At 36.5% G+C, this 18,054-nt stretch overlaps 6 protein-coding genes across 11 annotated transcripts; 2 read left to right on the top strand and 4 right to left on the bottom strand.

Annotated features, from left to right (window-relative positions):
* Positions 1-4,216: 4,216 nt before the first annotated feature.
* LOC105283289 (beta carbonic anhydrase 1) lies at positions 4,217-8,391 on the bottom strand. Of its 3 annotated transcripts, none has more exons than XM_011345920.2 (5): positions 7,995-8,391; positions 6,945-7,029; positions 6,303-6,490; positions 5,290-5,481; positions 4,217-5,205 (listed from the first exon to the last, which is right to left on the bottom strand). In XM_011345920.2, the coding sequence occupies exons 1-5, from the start codon at positions 8,175-8,177 to the stop codon at positions 4,996-4,998; spliced, it is 858 nt and encodes a 285-aa protein (XP_011344222.1). In that variant the 5' UTR covers positions 8,178-8,391; the 3' UTR covers positions 4,217-4,995. The 3 variants fall into 3 exon arrangements, with proteins under 3 accessions (XP_011344222.1, XP_011344223.1, XP_011344224.1); XM_011345921.2 differs by having other exon boundaries at positions 6,945-7,075; positions 7,995-8,082; XM_011345922.3 differs by lacking the exon at positions 6,945-7,029 and having other exon boundaries at positions 7,995-8,184.
* Positions 8,392-8,507: 116 nt separating this feature from the next.
* LOC105283290 (ras-related GTP-binding protein A) lies at positions 8,508-11,222 on the bottom strand. 4 transcript variants are annotated; one of them, XM_011345926.3, is made up of 7 exons: positions 11,130-11,222; positions 10,751-10,904; positions 10,512-10,611; positions 10,052-10,436; positions 9,723-9,938; positions 9,537-9,652; positions 8,508-9,460 (listed from the first exon to the last, which is right to left on the bottom strand). In XM_011345926.3, exons 2-7 carry the CDS (start codon positions 10,760-10,762, stop codon positions 9,369-9,371), a joined length of 921 nt encoding a protein of 306 aa, XP_011344228.1. In that variant the 5' UTR covers positions 10,763-10,904; positions 11,130-11,222; the 3' UTR covers positions 8,508-9,368. The 4 variants fall into 4 exon arrangements, with proteins under 4 accessions (XP_011344228.1, XP_011344229.1, XP_011344226.1 ...); XM_011345927.3 differs by lacking the exon at positions 11,130-11,222 and adding an exon at positions 11,080-11,128; XM_011345924.3 differs by lacking the exon at positions 11,130-11,222 and adding an exon at positions 10,984-11,123.
* A 131-nt stretch (positions 11,223-11,353) lies between these two features.
* Positions 11,354-13,225, top strand: LOC105283291 (HSPB1-associated protein 1). Its single transcript, XM_011345928.3, has 4 exons — positions 11,354-11,694; positions 11,836-12,149; positions 12,226-12,604; positions 12,690-13,225. The coding sequence occupies exons 1-4, from the start codon at positions 11,497-11,499 to the stop codon at positions 13,050-13,052; spliced, it is 1,254 nt and encodes a 417-aa protein (XP_011344230.2). The 5' UTR covers positions 11,354-11,496; the 3' UTR covers positions 13,053-13,225.
* A 143-nt stretch (positions 13,226-13,368) lies between these two features.
* On the top strand, positions 13,369-14,628 carry LOC105283292 (ADP-ribosylation factor-like protein 2). The gene is made up of 2 exons (XM_011345929.3): positions 13,369-13,700; positions 13,941-14,628. The coding sequence occupies exons 1-2, from the start codon at positions 13,636-13,638 to the stop codon at positions 14,428-14,430; spliced, it is 555 nt and encodes a 184-aa protein (XP_011344231.1). The 5' UTR covers positions 13,369-13,635; the 3' UTR covers positions 14,431-14,628.
* Positions 14,629-14,697: 69 nt separating this feature from the next.
* LOC105283303 (leucine-rich repeat-containing protein 74B) lies at positions 14,698-16,837 on the bottom strand (the record flags this gene model as incomplete). Its single annotated transcript, XM_026974813.1, has 3 exons — positions 14,698-15,598; positions 15,679-16,186; positions 16,409-16,837. Coding segments are annotated over 3 exons (1,365 nt in total), but the record flags the coding sequence as incomplete, so codon positions are not given.
* On the bottom strand, positions 16,830-17,362 carry LOC105283293. The gene has a single exon (XM_011345930.3). It carries the CDS (start codon positions 17,314-17,316, stop codon positions 17,038-17,040), a length of 279 nt encoding a protein of 92 aa, XP_011344232.1. The 5' UTR covers positions 17,317-17,362; the 3' UTR covers positions 16,830-17,037.
* Between the last annotated feature and the right edge of the window lie 692 nt (positions 17,363-18,054).

The raw sequence follows: 18,054 nt of genomic DNA, 5'->3' as shown, positions 1-18,054 counted from the left end.
GATAACGATCAGAAAGAAAAAAAACAAAGATTGATTTGATTACTGGAAAATTGTACAGTATCGTTCCGAAACTTTATAAAATATTCCAATTGATTCTAGGTCTGCGCGCTCGCTCATATAACAGGATATTACACGGCGGAGTTCGCGTTACGAACGAACAGGGACATTGAAGATTCGCTTCGCTAATCCTGAGCTCTCGATTAAAGCTAATCGGACCGAACATCGATCGACACGTCACGGTGAAACGAATCCACGCCGCCGAGGACGCACGAGGAGCGTTCTGGTGTGTATGGACATTAAGGTACAGCAGCGACAACGGAACCGCGAATATACCAGGCATAGTATAACATAGGTAAGTGTGCTTGTGGGTCAGTGGCACAAGAGCTGTTCGCCACCATCGCAGTCACAATGAACAGCCGCCGCCGCCGCCGCCGCCATCGCTGCCACCATCGCCGCTCTACCTGCTGGTAAAATCGTACTTACATTATATGGATCGGAGCACCGGAGAGTACCATTGTTCTTGAACTTATGAGCACACGCATGAACGATCTACGCACGACAAGCGGTTGACTGTAATACCCAGCCTGCGCCGAAGAGGCGTCGACGTAGCGCTATCCCTCTGCATTGTACCGGAATCTTGGTTCTACATTAGAATTCACTTAACATGATTCTGTCATGAGTATGATGAAGTGCGGAGTCTCATGTGCCTGTGTTGGCCCATTAAGGGGAAACAAATTGGCTCTTTTTTCAGAAATAATTTGCAATACCACGTATAAGTATTATAAAAAGGATTGAACAATTTAATAATTATTGAAAATTTCGTATTTGTATCGTACACGCATGCACACAGCAACACGCGCGCCCAACTCTCGGGATTACATTAATTTATGTAATTTCTTTGCATCCGATTTTAATTCCGAGATCAGTCTAATAATATAAAAATATTGAAGTATTGATCGTAGTATTATATTGAATATGGACGATTAAAATATGTTAAATTTAGGAAATTTATGCAGTATAACATAATTGTCTTGTAAGAACTCGTCTGGCCTTTGGCGGAAACACTGCAGTGACTGCCTCATAAGTTCGTTGCACTCTTTTGCGACATTTTATAATTATGACCGCCGCCGTCGTTACGTTCTGCGAACACCGTGCAAAAATGTACGATATCATTGGGGGACATTCGACACACCGCGCTGAACGGGGTTGCTCAATAAGTTCTACGGACATAACGATTTCTGTTGCTTGACCCATGCAATTCTAAACGGTCGTATATTTTAGCAGAACTGCGTACAAAGTCAAAAGTTCCTACGGTTATATAACATTTTTAATAATTTTAATTGCATTCTTAAGATTCTTTGTAAAATTTTCATCATTTTGTATTTCAAGAAAATTTAAAAATGTTTAGCACAGAAATAGTTAATGACCAGAAGTCTGTCAAGTTAGTAACGAGTAGGGCACTGGAAAGTATGATACTGAATTCCGGATAGATCTGCATCAGAATTATACAGTCAATTGCTGCTCTAACGGTCTCACTCCTAGAATTTCGGGCATTTAAAAGTGGGGTCATGCACGTACGTCTATGGGGCTTGTATGTCGAGACCTACACCTTGACATTCGACCGACGAGAAAATCGTGTCAAACGTACGCAGTCGTGACTTCCTCGACCCGAATACAGCCAAAAAGTCGATAAGGCCGCGAACATCGAAAATTAGTTAGCGAGCTAAGCTGCGAGGAAGCAGCGTGTCTCACATTTCATTAATTTCTCGTGTAAACTCTATTTTAGCTTCATTCTCTCGACTCTCCTTACCTTGCGCATCACACGTATATGCGTAACAAGTTGTTTACGTGATACTCACTTTTACTCGGACATGAAAACGAACACACGGCATGTAAGGATCCCATACCGTGGACCAAGAAGAAACGCGCTTCACGGTGATACGTCCCTTAATCTTCAATCGAACGTAATGTGCTGATAAAATAAAGTTTCGTGAAAACATTTCAGTCAGCCATCGTCAACAACATTTTGTTGATTTACTTCCGACTTTAATTTTGTCCTTTTTTCTCTTTCCTAGTTTCGTCAGTTTTTAATCCAATTTCGATTAGACCATTTATATAATCATATAAAAGCCAAATCTATTCTTTGGCTGTTGTTCATACTTTTTACATACGTGTCTCCCCCATGTGCACCTTTCACACAACGCAGACACTTGACATCAAACGATCTACCAGAGTATTCGGCTTGCTAATTAATTACGTGAGTGCAATGTGCTGCTGCTGTTAATTACTGCATGTCCGTCTGTTTTCCACGATGGAGGCACGAAGTTTCGGAAAGATACGAGCGTAACGAAGTGGTAATGCCATCGGTGGCTGCGGAGCCGCGTTATGCTTCGGCACACACCACTGGCTGCGCGCTCTTTTTCTCGGACGGGTGTAACGCGAAAAAAGAGATCGCGGAAAATCGTGACATCGTTCCTCTAGCCTCAAGTTTGTCGATAAATATGAATAAATATGAAAATTTCATAGAACACTGCGCACGTACGCGTGTATTTAATAATGCAAAATTTAAATATAATATTTAATAATATAAATAAATATAACGATAGATAAATGTAATAGTTACGGAAACTTCGGAGACTTTCAGAAAGAATCTTTGGCAAATTAGTTGTCGAGGAACATCATCACGTATTAATGATTAAATGGATCCATATGATCAATTTGTCAAAGTGATTTATTTATATTGTGCAATTCAATATTTTGAATGAATTTTATGATGTGTAAGATTTCAGTCAATATTGTCGTTTATAAGTATATTGCCGCTTGCCATAAAAGGTAAAAACCCATCAAGTTTTATTACGGTAGTCCTAGTATGAAAGCTCACATATTGAACAACAATCAGTCGGTTCCTCGAAGAAAACGTACAAAGATGCCTAGTTCTTTTGTTTACGGAAGGGAACGGTCCAGGTATGTATAGTACAGGTGCACATTTTTGATGAATTGCGATGTTACGGTAGGTAAAGTCTTCTTTTAAAAGACCTTCCGTCTATTTCGGAACGGTACTTCCGAACCCGTACCATTTCTGCGACAAAATACGAATATCTTCTAACTTGTCTTAAATGTAGCCGCAAACGGCAAGATAAATTCCTGCATCCCTTTATGCACGGCAGGTGGTTCAGGTAGGTAAGAAAAAAATAGGCTCTCCTATCGGAATCGTGCAAGCGTTTCTAATCAGTACATTCGTTTGGCTGTCTTACTTCCTTAACAACTAGCTGCTCATCAGGTCCCTCTAAGCACGGTGACACGACTTAAAAGGATAGCTTAGAACAATTACGACACTATTCAAATTCCATGGGTTTTAAAAATAGACATTCCATTCAAATTCCATGCATGTTACAAATAGAATTGCTCAATACAAATTTTTCTAAGCTTAAGTAAGGTACTAGAGAAGCCAGCACAATGACAACGCTTATTATTTTTATTCTAGTTAAAAGAAAAAACGTTTTTTAGCCATTTACCATAGATTTCCATGCAGTATATATATATATATATATAATATAGCTGCGTTCCGAAATATACTGTACTGAAAATGTATAGTATACGCACCGTGAACTATATCTTTCTGCAACGTAATCGGTATGACAATTTTAAATAATAGTGTTGTGCGGAAAAATTGACCGAAATAACAATAACGAAGAATAATACGCAATTATATTAAAGCAATGACATTAAAGCAGATAGAGCTACACGGGTATTCATGGAGAGTAAACTCTCTCACCTGCAAGTGATTCCGTTCTTCCTTCCTTCCTCTCTTTCTTCAGCCGCCAACATTCTACGCGCCAGCCTAACCGGCCTAACTGGACGATTCCGCTGGAAACTGGGGGAATTCTCTTCACTTTTACCGCGAAGCAGACGGAAAAGTGCGAACTACGCGCGCGCGTTTTGCATGCATTACGCAGCTGGATCTGTAAGAATTTACGAAAAATCTTTACGTATGTTTTATTACGATATGCAGCTTATTTCATCGATTGTTTAAAGGTAGTGAGAGAGGGTGAGGGGTGAAAATTGTTCCTTCGTAGCTTGGACACAAATTTGCAATATCGATTGTGAATGAATTTGTAAATGTATCTTCCAATACTAAAAATATAGTAAAATGATAAAAATTATTTTAAAAGGTTCGGCATATGTTTGAAAATCCGGTTATTAAAATTCGTATATATTAGAATTTTGTAGTGCATTTATTTTTGGCATTTCTTTGACGAAAATTTACATCAAACGATACTGTGACACAGCGCTACGCCACGAGTTGCACGAGTTTATATTTTATGCGCTCAATTGAGGCACGATGACGGATCCTAATAACGATACAATGCTCCGTAACACTGCTTCGTACGACTTCTTTCGTTGTTTTGCTTTCTCTTTCGGAACTGGCATGCTCTAGTTCGTCCGGAGCCGTCCATCCGTCTATCGGCAGCTTTTGCCATTAGTATGAGACTTTGGATCTTTTCACAATTTAATTGCAGCAGATAGCGAGTATATTGTAAGCTCGGAAGATAATACAGTCTGCTTTATACGATGTACAGGCAAGTCTTATATCTTATTAGTAAATAGTTTGTTATACGTAGATATATTCTGCATATGTGTAATATGGAACAATATAACATATATAAAATATTTATATATATATGTAATACTATACAATAAATTTTTAATAAAAAATATATTTCATATTTTGAATAAAGTTCGATGCAATCCTTATAAAATAAATTAAATTGTTCGTTTTACATATTAATGTGATGGCACATACGTACGTACATAGTACAAAAATTTGGTTCTTAATCATTGGCGCAATAGCAAGAGAATGTAAACGGAGCTTGATTTTAAATTTGAGGCGTATAAAAATATATAATTATTTCTTAACATAATTAATACGCACGTTTCTGGAAGTAATCGACGATGCCATATGTAATGTAAGTGCTCAGTTTCTCTCACGAAATCTTACGAGTAATATTTCTTAATTTCTTTAAGTAAAAGCGGCTCGGTCGTCTCGTTAATCTCCACAAACCTTTTGTTAGCACGGCTGAAGTAATAAATATCGCCGGTGTAAATATCGAACCACAGTGCATGGATGTGCAAATCGTGTCTCTCCAGGCGCTTCTTCAGAAACCCGTACGACGCGATATTTTGAAGCTGTTGCAACGTATTGATCTGCAACAAGATAAACTCGGTATAACAAAATTAATGTCGCTACTCTCGTCAGTCGCGACATCGTCTACTCGTGCATGTACCGACTTGTGACAGTTTATCCTCAATGGCAAATTTATCCTCGGGATCGATATAAGCAACGAATTTCCGCATGGGCGTCTCAGCTTGAAAGACAATCGGTTCGTGAAAACCTGTGACTTCCAGGTGCTGAAACTTCGCCAAACTGCTGCTGGCGTGTGCGCACAGCCAGGCTCTCAATGGTGACATTCTTCTGTTTGTCTAAAATGAAGATAGATGTGATGTCCAGGTCTACACCGCACTATAACCAGTATATGGTCACTTTCTGTCGGCCCTTTGATCTTCTCGATTATTCCGCCATATTTTTGGTAAATCATTTAGCGTTCGATGCCCTCTCTAGATCGGAGGATGATCCTTGTGCTGACTACTATTTTGTACATGTTTCTTCAAGCTATTCACCGTTCAGTCAACGCGCGACTTCAATGATCGTCCACTTGAATTCGGATCTAACTAATTAGAAATTGTCCGTTTCGCACGACTGAAAACCAACTTCAACATGATTTTCGATCCTCGGATGAGCCATAAGTAGGATCATGCTCCGGTCTAGAGAGGGCATCGGAGCTAAAGGATTGGAGTATATAGGCGGGAGAGTGCCTATATGATAGTACATGGTATATTTGCTTTGTAATTCTTTATGTATTTAAAAAGTTGTTTAGGGTGTTACTAGAATTATTATTAAATTTGGAAAAATTAAAATTGAGGTTTTTTAAAGAAAAACAGTAAATTTGAAGAATTTATTTTAATGTTAAATTAGTATTAATGATATATAATTATTTATATAAATATAAAATTTAAATTATCAAATATATGATAATTAAATTTTTATATTACATTAATTGATATATATCAGCCGCAATATAAATAGGATCATCCTCCTAAACCGTAAACAGGTGTTTTGGCACTTATAAGGAGACCCACAGAAAGAAAGTCGCTAAAGCCATAATAAAGCTAAAGATGGAAAGAAAGATCTCGTCGCTTAAAGCTACTTTTTTTGCGGGAATTATAGCCGCGAGAGAACGTACTTGAGATGCGAATTCTTCATCCCGTAAAGCATAGAGTAGATTCATCGCTTTGCAATCGCTGTGACCGCAAACTATAACGTGTCTTATATCGTTCACCACGCAGCCGAGTTCCAATGCTGCCGATTCGCACATCGTAAATTCGTCCAGAAAATGTTGCGAGTGTGGAACAACATTGCCGGGATTTCGGACTAAAACGATAAATCGCTTGTTCAATTGCTTGATCGATTTTCGATCGATTTTCTTGAATGTATATTGGTAAATACTCCAAAACAACGAAAAATTTTCACGAATATCATCTTGTAAAGAGCAGCGTTCTTAGAATTTGCATTTGTACGCGTACTTTAATTTTTATAGAAAAACGAAATGATAAAAAGCAATAAATAGTGTTAAAAAATAAAATAATGTATATAGGATGTATATAGAAAGTTTTACGATTTAAAAAACAAGATAAAGAAATATTATGCAAGTAATCTTTCTACATTGCTTGAATCGGAAGACTGTAAGTATTGCAAAATTTTACAGCTTTATCCAATATAATATTAAAAAGAAAGAAATATATTCCGCTTGTAAATTGAAGAGGATCAAGGATTTATTAGTAAGATTAACGTATAAACGCGATAATGACATGATGGATTGTCGTACCGACAAACATGTCCCCAACATTCGTTTCCGTAAATCTAGTTGGGATCATCCGGGAATCCATGCAGGTAAAGAACACTGCCTTTGGCTGTGACGAGTAACAACAGACATCAGATTGCAGCCATTACAATATGCTATATTATATAATTGTATTTTATTAAAATAGACACAATAATCGTTTCTGCAAAAGTTTCTCAAATAGATATATGTTGCTATTTAGCATTCGCCAAGTTTTAATAACATGTAAAACAATACAACACCAGCAAGTGCATTGAAATATTTAAAATCACCGATATTAAAAAGAGCTTCTTTAAACTTAAAAAATTCCTTTTTTAAACTTTTTTATCTACTTTTCCTTGAATAAAGGAAAACTAATTTTTTTCCACAATAGAAAAATATTAGAAAATATGACATATAAATGGAACATTGTATTTAAAAATTATATCGATTAATGCTTAAAATACATCGAACGATTTGAGCGGTTTAGAGTTCAAAATCGAATTTGTTAAATTAATTTATTCGAACCTTTTTTGAACAATTCGAATTTAATATATCACGAAATAGAGAGAGGTGGACTTTGGGTTTATTATGAATAGCGAAGCAACGCAGTGTTGTGATGCAAGAAGAGAATAAACGAGTCATTCACTTTGAGCGCAGCCGACTATCGGTAAAAATGGAAGACTATCAGCACAGCTGATTGTAACGCATTTTTCTGTACTTTTAAGCTGTCGGTAAAAATACTCTACCATGTGAACTACGTATGAAAACGATAAGCAAAACATTACAAGTATTCTAATCAGTTATTGGTCAATCGATAGGTTCAAGGCCATATTTCACGGAACGCCACGTTTAAAACGAATACACACGCGAATAGAGTGAGTTGTTAAACGAGCGAGTCCGCGCGGATCGTGTCCGCGTAAATTAATCCGAAAGTTTCTTTTCGCTGGACTGTACTCGTTGGAAAGTCGTATCAACAACAGTCACGTTTGATTTACACGTGTAGCAGTAAAAAAACCATGCGAGATTTTTTCTCCCGATATCATGCGGACGTACCTCGGGATGATCTCTGACTTGTTGAAATTGCTTGACCATTCCTTTTCGATGACATTTCCTGTACTTCATGATCCCCCTAAGTATTTTGTCCATCGCAATGTTCGAGCGATAACTGTGGAATAAACTGCTCGAAACGCTTGCTTTACCGTACGAAGAGCCGATGACAGTACACAATTCCGCCATTTATCGATACGATGGCGGCAAATTTGATCTTCTTTTTTATGCAGGAAAATAGCAGATTTATTTGTTAAGAAAAATGTAAGATTTTATCGCAATCTTTGATCTCAAAGCAACATAGTCCCGAAATTAAACATGATTTTTGATAAACTCGTCAGTAATTGACAGAAAAAATTTGCATTTTATTAGAACATATTAACTGAAGTTTAAATTGTTATTTTTACGTAATTTATATTATTATATAGTATGCGTAAAAGAAGTTATTTTTTTGAATAATAAATTCTTCTCAGTTTATCCAGAGAAACGAATATCCTTTTAATATATAAAAAAAACATAGTTGTCTAGTTTATTTATTTGCACATTTAAAAAATACGTATTAATCCATTACATCTCCCATGGATACTTCTTAACCGTTTATACTTATAAGTGTAAACATATTTATCGATTTTACAATTATCGTACGATACCCGATGCAACATAGCCTGCACTTCCACTTGCGAGATCTCTTTTTTTATATATATATTTCAACTCCCAACAGTAAAATTTATCAGTACACAGTATTGCTGAACACAGTACCGGAAGCGATCATCAGTAATTACCTCGATCGAAAATCTTTACTACTGCGAGTCGCTCTCAGGATCGACGCTCTCAAGTGGACATTCAGTCTTGCACGTTATATTGCGATACATACAGACACAGAGGAAAGCATGCTGCAATGATCTCTTTATTACTAAAATTCGTTGGATGTTATTGCAATAGGACTCGTATGACAGACGATTGGAGAGACGGATGCTAGGAAATCGAGAATGAAGAATAATCCAGAATGGAGCCGGGAGAATGCGTACACGCGCTTGCTCTATAACACATCGATAAATTAGGGACGCCTTTACGAATACGTTTTAGCCACACGTAGTATGAGCGAGAAACTCGTATTATTATGGTCCTAACATACGATCGATAACTTGTCAGCCTCTCTCGATTATACATTTATGTTGTCGTAAATGCGCTCGTGTCAGAAGCCGTACGTCAAGGTATGCCCCGTGACTCGACCTCGTCGAAGGAACGACCGTGTCCGTGTAACCGTGATTACGCTTTACTATCTCAACGATACGATGCAAGAGCCCGATTTTTTCGATAAATTCAACAGTTATTAATAGACTTGACCCGGGTGACGAGGCGCCTGGGTCGCGCCGACTTCTATCTACTCAACGCCGAGCTTTGACTGGCGCGCTCCAACTTCTCAAAGTGCTTCCGCGCGTTGCGTATGTTGATCAACGTCGCCGCGGATGCTGCAAGAACGAACAAATGTTTTAAATATCACTAAGTCTTAAATATTACCGATATGAATTTATTTTGGATACTTACGGATAGTTGGATCGGACATGATGACCATCACGTACGTATTCGAGGTAAAGATATCGATGAAGGCCGCGAAATTGGTGTTCCTAACTTCCATGCTCTGAAACTGAGCCGCTAATTTGCTGAAACATAACGCAGTCACGTAATCGCGTAATTCTCACTAGACATAGACTTTTCTTGGCATATATTTACCTGCAACTCAATTTGAATTGCTTTATTATGTTAGATACTTTTTCGAAACGATGGACGTCTCTGTGAAATTGCCGTTGACAGTGGCTTATCACTAGGAAGGTTGCTCTCTCGAATAAAAGAACCTCATCAGCGTCGATTATATTGGCGAATTGATTCAAGCTTTGCTCGAGTTCCTTCACGTTGGGAATCAACATGTATACTATCGACGACCATGCTCTGTAAAAATGTCAAAAATATGCATTATGAATTTTTGCATATTTACTTTGGTTTTATAATCGCACTAATTTTAAATAATTAAATTAAATTAAATATTATAACGGAATATTTACCGGTACAATGTTTCGTCCCATATACTAGTTCTGAAACAGGTGCACTCCAGAGGCAAGCTCAGTCTTTTCAAGTCTTCTTCTCTTTCTCGGAATATGTAATCGCGCTGATCCTCCTGCACCAGATCCATTTTGTGCACCAGGCAAAATATTTTTGCCTCCGGGCTGTTCTGCAGTATCGCTTCCAAGCAACTTTGATAGTAATGCATATCCTTGTCCAGCTCCCTCGACTCCACATCAAAGACGTAAATTAACACCTCCACATTTCTGAATATGTTATCACGCTGCGACGCAAAGTAGTTTTCCATAAATGCCTCCTGACCACCACAGTCCCACAAATTTAGCACCAAATTACCAAGGAAACGCACGTGGGAATGCTCTACATCGACTGTAATAAATCCCATTGCGTTAGTAAAATTCTGTGAAGATTACAATTGCGAGTTATATGTTGCCTCTTGCTTACTTGTCGCCCCTAAACGATGAGTGTCTCGGGCAATGTAGTTGGCAAAAATAATACTACGCATGCTCGTCTTCCCTGACCCACTTTTACCCATTAACAATACCTGCGGTAGTAGATTTATGCAGATTTAAGTTACACGAGAGCAGAGAAACATTTTTATTAAAGATAGAAACTTATGCAAGAATTTATGGAAAAAATATTATTCTACGTTTATTTAATTTCGAAGGAAATTTATCACGAACCTTTTTCTTCATCTTGACGATTTAACGAGTTCGTTTCGGTAACTCTGATAGAAAATATTTCAGCACGTCAGCAACGTTTGGCTTATCTATTGTTCCGCCCAGAACAAGGATGGCACGCAGCAGTAACATCCACCGATGACCGCCCTATCGCCAACTATTGCATCAAAATACACAATGTTGTTACATGCCCCGTCGCACTTCGAGGTTATTCGATATAATCAAGCTTAAAGTACATAGTCCAGTCACACGATAATGTCTTGCTTAATTTAATAACGCGAAACAATCGTACGAGATCGAACAATTAAGCTGGTATTAATATGCAATTTGACCTTTCGGACCATTCACGATTAACGTCATTCTTACGTCTACTCATACTCACATTCTCAAGTATGAAAACATCGGTTCATGAACTTAAAAATTACGTGAATGGGGTCTTTCGCAAGTGGCTGCTAACAAGGTAGAATGCTTTTTCGCGCTCATGCGCATTGAATATGCTCAATAGAGCATCTGCGTCCTGTTTTTACACCGCATCGAATATTCGATGTCCAATAGAAAATTTTCTTTTCTAGGGACTTTAGGAAATCCAAAAAACCATTGGCTGCATTCAGCAGACACAACCTAGACGGTTAGGTTATTCTTCATTTATAGGTTAATTAAGGACAAAAAGGAAGGAGAAACCAATTATTTCTGAGTAATCCAACTCGAAGGGATATATCATCGACAAAGAAGAAAATATTTTATAAAATATGGAGAAGCTCGGATTGCTAGAAGTACTGAAGGACACTTTACCAACACTACCAGTACCTGTATTATTCAAGAATATGTTGCGAAGGCCTGACGGTTCATACGAGTGGAAATTGCTCCAATGGGACATATACGATCTTGTAAATATATTTGGAGACAAACAATTACCATTTCGAATTGGTGATCACAACAAACGCACTGTGAGTTGTAACAATACTTGCTTTTGATGATTTTATTCATGATTTTCATTAAAAAGATTTTATTTATTAAGATGTTATTAATAGCTTTATTCAACTCATCTTTCTCCTTGGTCTATTCTGTCTTAATCTTGAATTTTCCAGTGTGCCACTCAACATGATCAATGTTCCGTAGAACCGCCCATAAAACCTATTCAAATGACGTTCGGTCAATTTGTCAATAAAGCATACGAATCATTCGGCAATAAATGGCTTTACTGTGATTACAAGTATATGCAGGAGTGGTTCACTGATAAGCCGGAACTTATAGAATCTTTTAATTGGCTGAAATTCGGGATCGGTGAAAGTATGGGGAAAAACGGACTTCACTCTACTATCTGGATCGGAAGCAAAGGTGCGCATACCGATTGCCACCGGGACACTTATGGCTATAATTTAGTAGCACAAGTATACGGCAGGTTTGGCCTTGAATATATTATATCGATTACCTATTATTTTAACACTTTTTTTAAACTGAACTTGTTGCACTTGTAGAAAGCTGTGGTTGCTGTACCCGCCAAATAATGCACTGATACCAGTTAGAATTCCTTACGAGGAGTCGACTGTATATAGTAGATTTAATATTTATTGCCTGAGCGAGGAAGAACAATGCTACTTGATGGAGAGTGTACCAGTCAAGCCAAAACTGATAGTCCTCGAACCCGGGGACGTCTTATTTGTGCCGAATGGTTGGTGGCATTACGTGGAATCTTTGGATACCGTTAATATTAGTGTTAATTTGTGGGGGAAGCTTGAGACCGATGCTAGAGCACGAGTCGAGGAAGCCCTCGTCCAGTTGCTAATATCTAAGCTAGCACGTACTGAGCTACAAGAAACTGACGTCAATATAGATAGCTACTACTATACGAGAACAGTAATTTTGTCTTTAATTACGTTAACAACATAATTTGATGGAGCACAGAGAGGGTCTGTTTAATTAATTAATTATTATCCAACAGGTTGAGAACGCCGTCATTGATTACAAGGAAATGGAGGAGAAGAAGAATAATGAACGAAATCTAGAGGAGACCCAGGAAAAGAGTTCCAGGAAAAGAAGGAGAGCTGACATATGGACTGCAAAAGAGTTAGCCGAGGAGTATCCCGATCATGTTGAGTTATTAAAAGATGCAAGGTCGGACGAATATACGAAGTTTCTCGAGGAAAGACGGGAAAGGGATACAAGCATAAGGAACCAAGGAATGACAGAAAACATAAATAATGCACCCCAATTTGATTCGTTTTTAGAGGATCTTATTAATGCCTTGTGTCATCCAGATGTTATTAATAAAGCGGCGAACATATTGTTAGAAAGATTTTCGTAATGATAATTTGCGATAAGTTAGGAATTTTTTGTATATACGGTGAGAGAAGTATTCTCAACTTTATTTTTTTTCTGTGAACACTATTGCAAGATTCTTCCTATTTGTTAAAAAATTGCTCTATGTAATACGCAATTGCTGTAATATATATAATAAAATTGCTTTATATAATCGAACGTGTCATCGCGTCAAATATCATAAACCTGTTACAAACTTGTTTTTTCATCGTTACTGATTGTGAGATTTTCCTCGAATTCTGTTCGCACCCACGTGGCGCACTATGCGCTCCTAGCGATCCTTTAAAATCAAGAAATTTACTAGAAATTTGGTAATTCAGCCTCTTATCTTAATTACGAGATAATTTATTGATATAAATCGAACACTTCAATTAATAAAAAGCTAAAATTAAAGGAATTTAAGAAATTAGTACTCGTTAGTGATGCAACATAAGTAATTCATGTGAAAGCATTGCTGAGCGTGTAGAGGTTAGGAGGACATCTGTCATGGTTCAAAGAGTTGGAGCGACAAAAATTTTTATTTATCAAATGATCTGAAGATCGTGGAGCAATTAGTGATTTGATTAGTAATGGGTCTGCTAACGGTACTGAAAAAGTTGAAGCAGAAAGAGAAAGAGATGCGGATCTTGATGTTGTACGTATGCGCATTCGTATATCTATTTTACATATTCAGTTTGTGGTTAGTTTACGCATTGACAGGTTAATAAATGTTCTATTAACTGCAAATTAAATACAAAACGATACGAGAGGACACAATGCTAAATAATTTCAGATGCAATTTAGTGACGTTTGAAATTGATATTACTATCTGCAGTTCATGACTTTCTCTTTCCAGCGGTAGTCAATAATTTGACCATTAATTAACATGTTTCAGGGGCTTGGACAATGCGGGCAAAACAACGGTGTTAAAAAGACTCAATGGCGAGCCGATAGACACTATATCCCCCACGCTTGGCTTTAACATCAAGACGTTGGAGCATCGTGGATACAAGCTCAATATATGGGACGTTGGTGGACAAAAATCATTGCGTTCATACTGGCGAAATTACTTCGAGTCTACAGACGGGCTTGTCTGGGTAATAGACAGCGCGGACAGAAGGAGATTGGATGATTGTAAAACGGAATTGTACAAGCTCCTGCAAGAGGAGAGGCTGGAGGGTGCGAGTCTCCTTGTGTTCGCCAACAAGCAAGACATGCCTGGTGCGTTATCCGCCTCTGACATAGCAGAAATTCTGGAGTTACCTAATATAAAGACTCATCACTGGCAGATCTATAAGTGCTCCGCTGTGACAGGTGAAAATCTAGTGGATGGTATCAATTGGATCGTTGACGATATTGCAGCGAGAATATTTTATATAGAATAAATCAGAGTTAAGTATTAACGCTATATACAAATATTGTTTACCTCATTTTATGTATAGAAAAAGCGCTTGATAAATTTTTGCAATCACACTTATACTGTAGTTTGAATTGTGAATACACGATATGTGTATAATACAGTATTGTAAGGAGATTCTAAAATTGTTTTCATTTATTTATTGTACAATAAATAACGAATATCTTTAAAAGTTTTTCTTTATATATATTTGGAGTTCCATTTGCGAAATTAAAAAGATCTTTTTTATCATTATTTAATAATTATATTTGAAATTTCTGTATATATTTTGGACATATGTGTATTTTTGTTATTTCATAAAGAATTTTTAGATAAATGAGATTTTCCTTTATTTTGCATGACAGTTGCTATATTTTTGGACTTTCTTATTTCCATCTGTTTTATTCCTTATTTTTTCTTCCTTAGTTTTTTTTATTTAGTCGCTTTGATCCTTTTCCGCGGTTTTGCTGGTGCCGGTGTTGTTCCTGGATATTCTTTTAAATAAGATGATTTTAACAATCCTTGATCGACAGTATTCTTCGGTCCTTCGAATACGTTCATAATTTCATTGATGAGCGATTTCGAAAGCTTTAGCTTAAACTTCCGTACTAGTTCCATAAATTTTTCTACAAAAATACGTTTTTTTTAAATCCTTTGAAATATATACGAGTTGTTTCACTTTTCATTAGTTCGGAAAACATTAATAAAAAAGTCTAAATAGAATTGTTGTCAAATGTACATACCTTGCGAAATCATTTTATCTTTCAGCGACATTACAAAATGGCCAAAATTACGTTGCCGTCTTTTTTGTTTTGGTGCCATTGCTTCGTAGTTTGCTCTCTCGAAAAGTATTCTTTTAACGTTAGGTCCAAGAAGCTGATAATTGCTCAGAATACCACCCAACTTAATCGTGACCCATGGTTTGAGCGTCTCGAGTGTTTCCAATTCTTGAAGAATATCTTTATTTGCCCAAACGTTTTCCAAGTCCAAAATTCGTAAAACTCTATTGGGCGATAGCTGAGGAGTGATTGCACGGACAAGAACCAAAGCTCCTTGCGCTTTGATAGGATTGTTTCCCATGTACAATTCTTGCAATATTCTATTTTTCGACAAAGCTTTTGCAATCGCTGTAGCATCCGTTTCGATAAACCTGTTTGCTAAATTATGAAATCGTAAAATAAATATGGAAAATTAATTAATTATAATATTAATTAATTATAATACATGTAATATTTACAACTGAAATCCAACTTCTCGATACTTTGCGAACGTGATAATAATCTGCACAAATTGGGCAAGCATTCTGTTCCAAGCGAATTCCAAGATAAGTTTAGAGAAAGTAGTGTATTGTTCTTGTCGAATCCGTGGATGAGAGTCTTCCAAGTTTTAGCGCTATACAGGGAGTTCCAAGATAAATCCAAATGCTTTAAGGTATACGAGCGCGCAAGAAGATCTCGTAAATTTTCAGAACACGGTTCATCCAATTGATTGTGCGATAAATTAACGTCTTCCACGTCTTCATTATCGATTAATGCAATCGCTATGTGTTCAAAGCCTTCATTTCCAAGATCACACTTGCTGAGATCGAGCATCTTCAGACATTTGTTTGCCGATATTGCATCACGTAATTTTTCTGCGCCAGCCGCGCCAATTCGACAACCTGACAATGATAAACTGACTATCTGGTTGTTTTTAAGTAGTAAATCATTTAGATATCTACATGCATCTGTAGACAACTTATTATCCTGCAATTAATTAAAAAGGTTTCTTTATTAATCACATAAATTCATGTATGTTAGAAATAAAAATTATTCATTACAAAACTGCAAGACATTTGTTTTGTTTTAGATCGTAAAAAGTACAGATATAAGATTTGACAAATTTTTAAATTAATTAGATAATATATTGCAATACACCAAAAATTACAATTAATTGCACTTGTATAGATATGTATGTCCATGTTGTACCTTGAGATCTACTTTCTGTACGAAAGTATTGTTCGTCAAAGCTTCGCAAATCGCTCTCATAGTTCGTGATTCTATTCCATAATATCGCAAATTTACTTCATCGGTTACAAGCATGTTCTTGAATGAACTGATCGATCTCAAGCCCCAACGTTTCACTGCGTCATGGAACGCCTGCACGCCGTCCGGACTGTAAATTGGTGGTCGTTCATGTAGCACCCAAAAAGCTGGCAGCAATCCGGGGTCATCCGGAACCGGATACACCGTGTACGGGTTCACTAATTTTAGTTGGGAATCGCTGATCTCTATCTCCCGCAAACACGGATGAATCGAACTCTCCGTGGATACTTCATCGATTGCCTCAATCTTGTCTTCCGGTGTGATCAGCGTCTCCTCAGATGCACCCTCTTCCTTTTTCTCTTGTACCTGCACACGATTTTGAAATTAATTAAGGAAAACGCAATCCTGTTAAAAATTTTTTTAAACAGGAAAAAGTTTTTAAACATTTATTTGTTGTAGCTTAATTTGTGGGACACATTGATTTTTGTCTCGAATTGCAGGAATCGAAATGCAAGAATGGGATGTTTCCGTCCATATTATTAAAATTCTTTATTAAGCTACAGTTACCAAGCTCAAGTTACACCGATCAAATGCCGCAATTGTTGTCTTTCTTCTTCAGTCTTGCTCACTAATTCTCTTGTTCTTCTTGCTTCGAATTCCCTCATGTAATCTAGCAATGTGTCAGCTTCGATTACTTCCGATTCTATTTCTGTCTTTTCTTCTTTCTCTTCTTCTTCCTCTTCATCTTCGTATTCGGTAGTATCTTCGTCATATTCGGCCCACGTATCCATTCCTTCGTATTCCATATCTTCGCCAATATCTTCAACATCTTTTAATGTCTGTAAATACATATGTGTATGAATTTATGTAAGGTTATTTGTATTAAATTATTAATTTTCATTATGTATAATTAATTTTATACATAACGTTTTATATTTAAAATGTAAAAATATAAAATTACATACACCGTACATTAAATTATTAATTTTCATTATGTATAATATTAATTAAAATAATTAATATTTTCATTATGTATAATATTAATTATTTTAATTAATATTATACATAATGAAAATTAATAATTTAATGTACGGTGTATGTAATTTTATATTTTTACATTTTAAATATAAAACGCTCATTAAAGTGTTTAATGCTAACATCTTTATATTATTTTTTTCACTGTTGAAAAATAGTATGTATTAGGATATTGTAGAAAAATCAAACTGTTATATACATACTTGCATGAGGTCCATAATTATGGATATGGCAGATATATTTATTATGCTTTCGAAATTAATAACATAACATAATAAACTCTTGTTTAAAAATGCAAATATTTCCGTAAACAGATATAGTGCATGATTTCTAAATTTATATCAAAGTGATATATGAAATTAGCTGCAAACAAGTAGGTCAAAAATTGTTTTCTTTTTCCGATTAGCTCTGGGATATTTATATTGTCATTTGGCATATTGCGAAGAGTTCTCGACGATTGAAAATCCTTTAGACCAATAACTGAAAAAGTTCTAGTCAAAAAATTGTTTTCTTTTTCCGATTAGTTCTGGGATATTTATATTGTTATTTGGCAT

This window comes from Ooceraea biroi, chromosome 14 (assembly GCF_003672135.1).
Source record: "Ooceraea biroi isolate clonal line C1 chromosome 14, Obir_v5.4, whole genome shotgun sequence".
Lineage (NCBI taxonomy): Eukaryota > Metazoa > Arthropoda > Insecta > Hymenoptera > Formicidae > Ooceraea > Ooceraea biroi.
The sequence above is the reverse complement of the archived record's forward strand: the minus strand, read 5'-3'. Positions and strand labels throughout refer to the sequence as shown.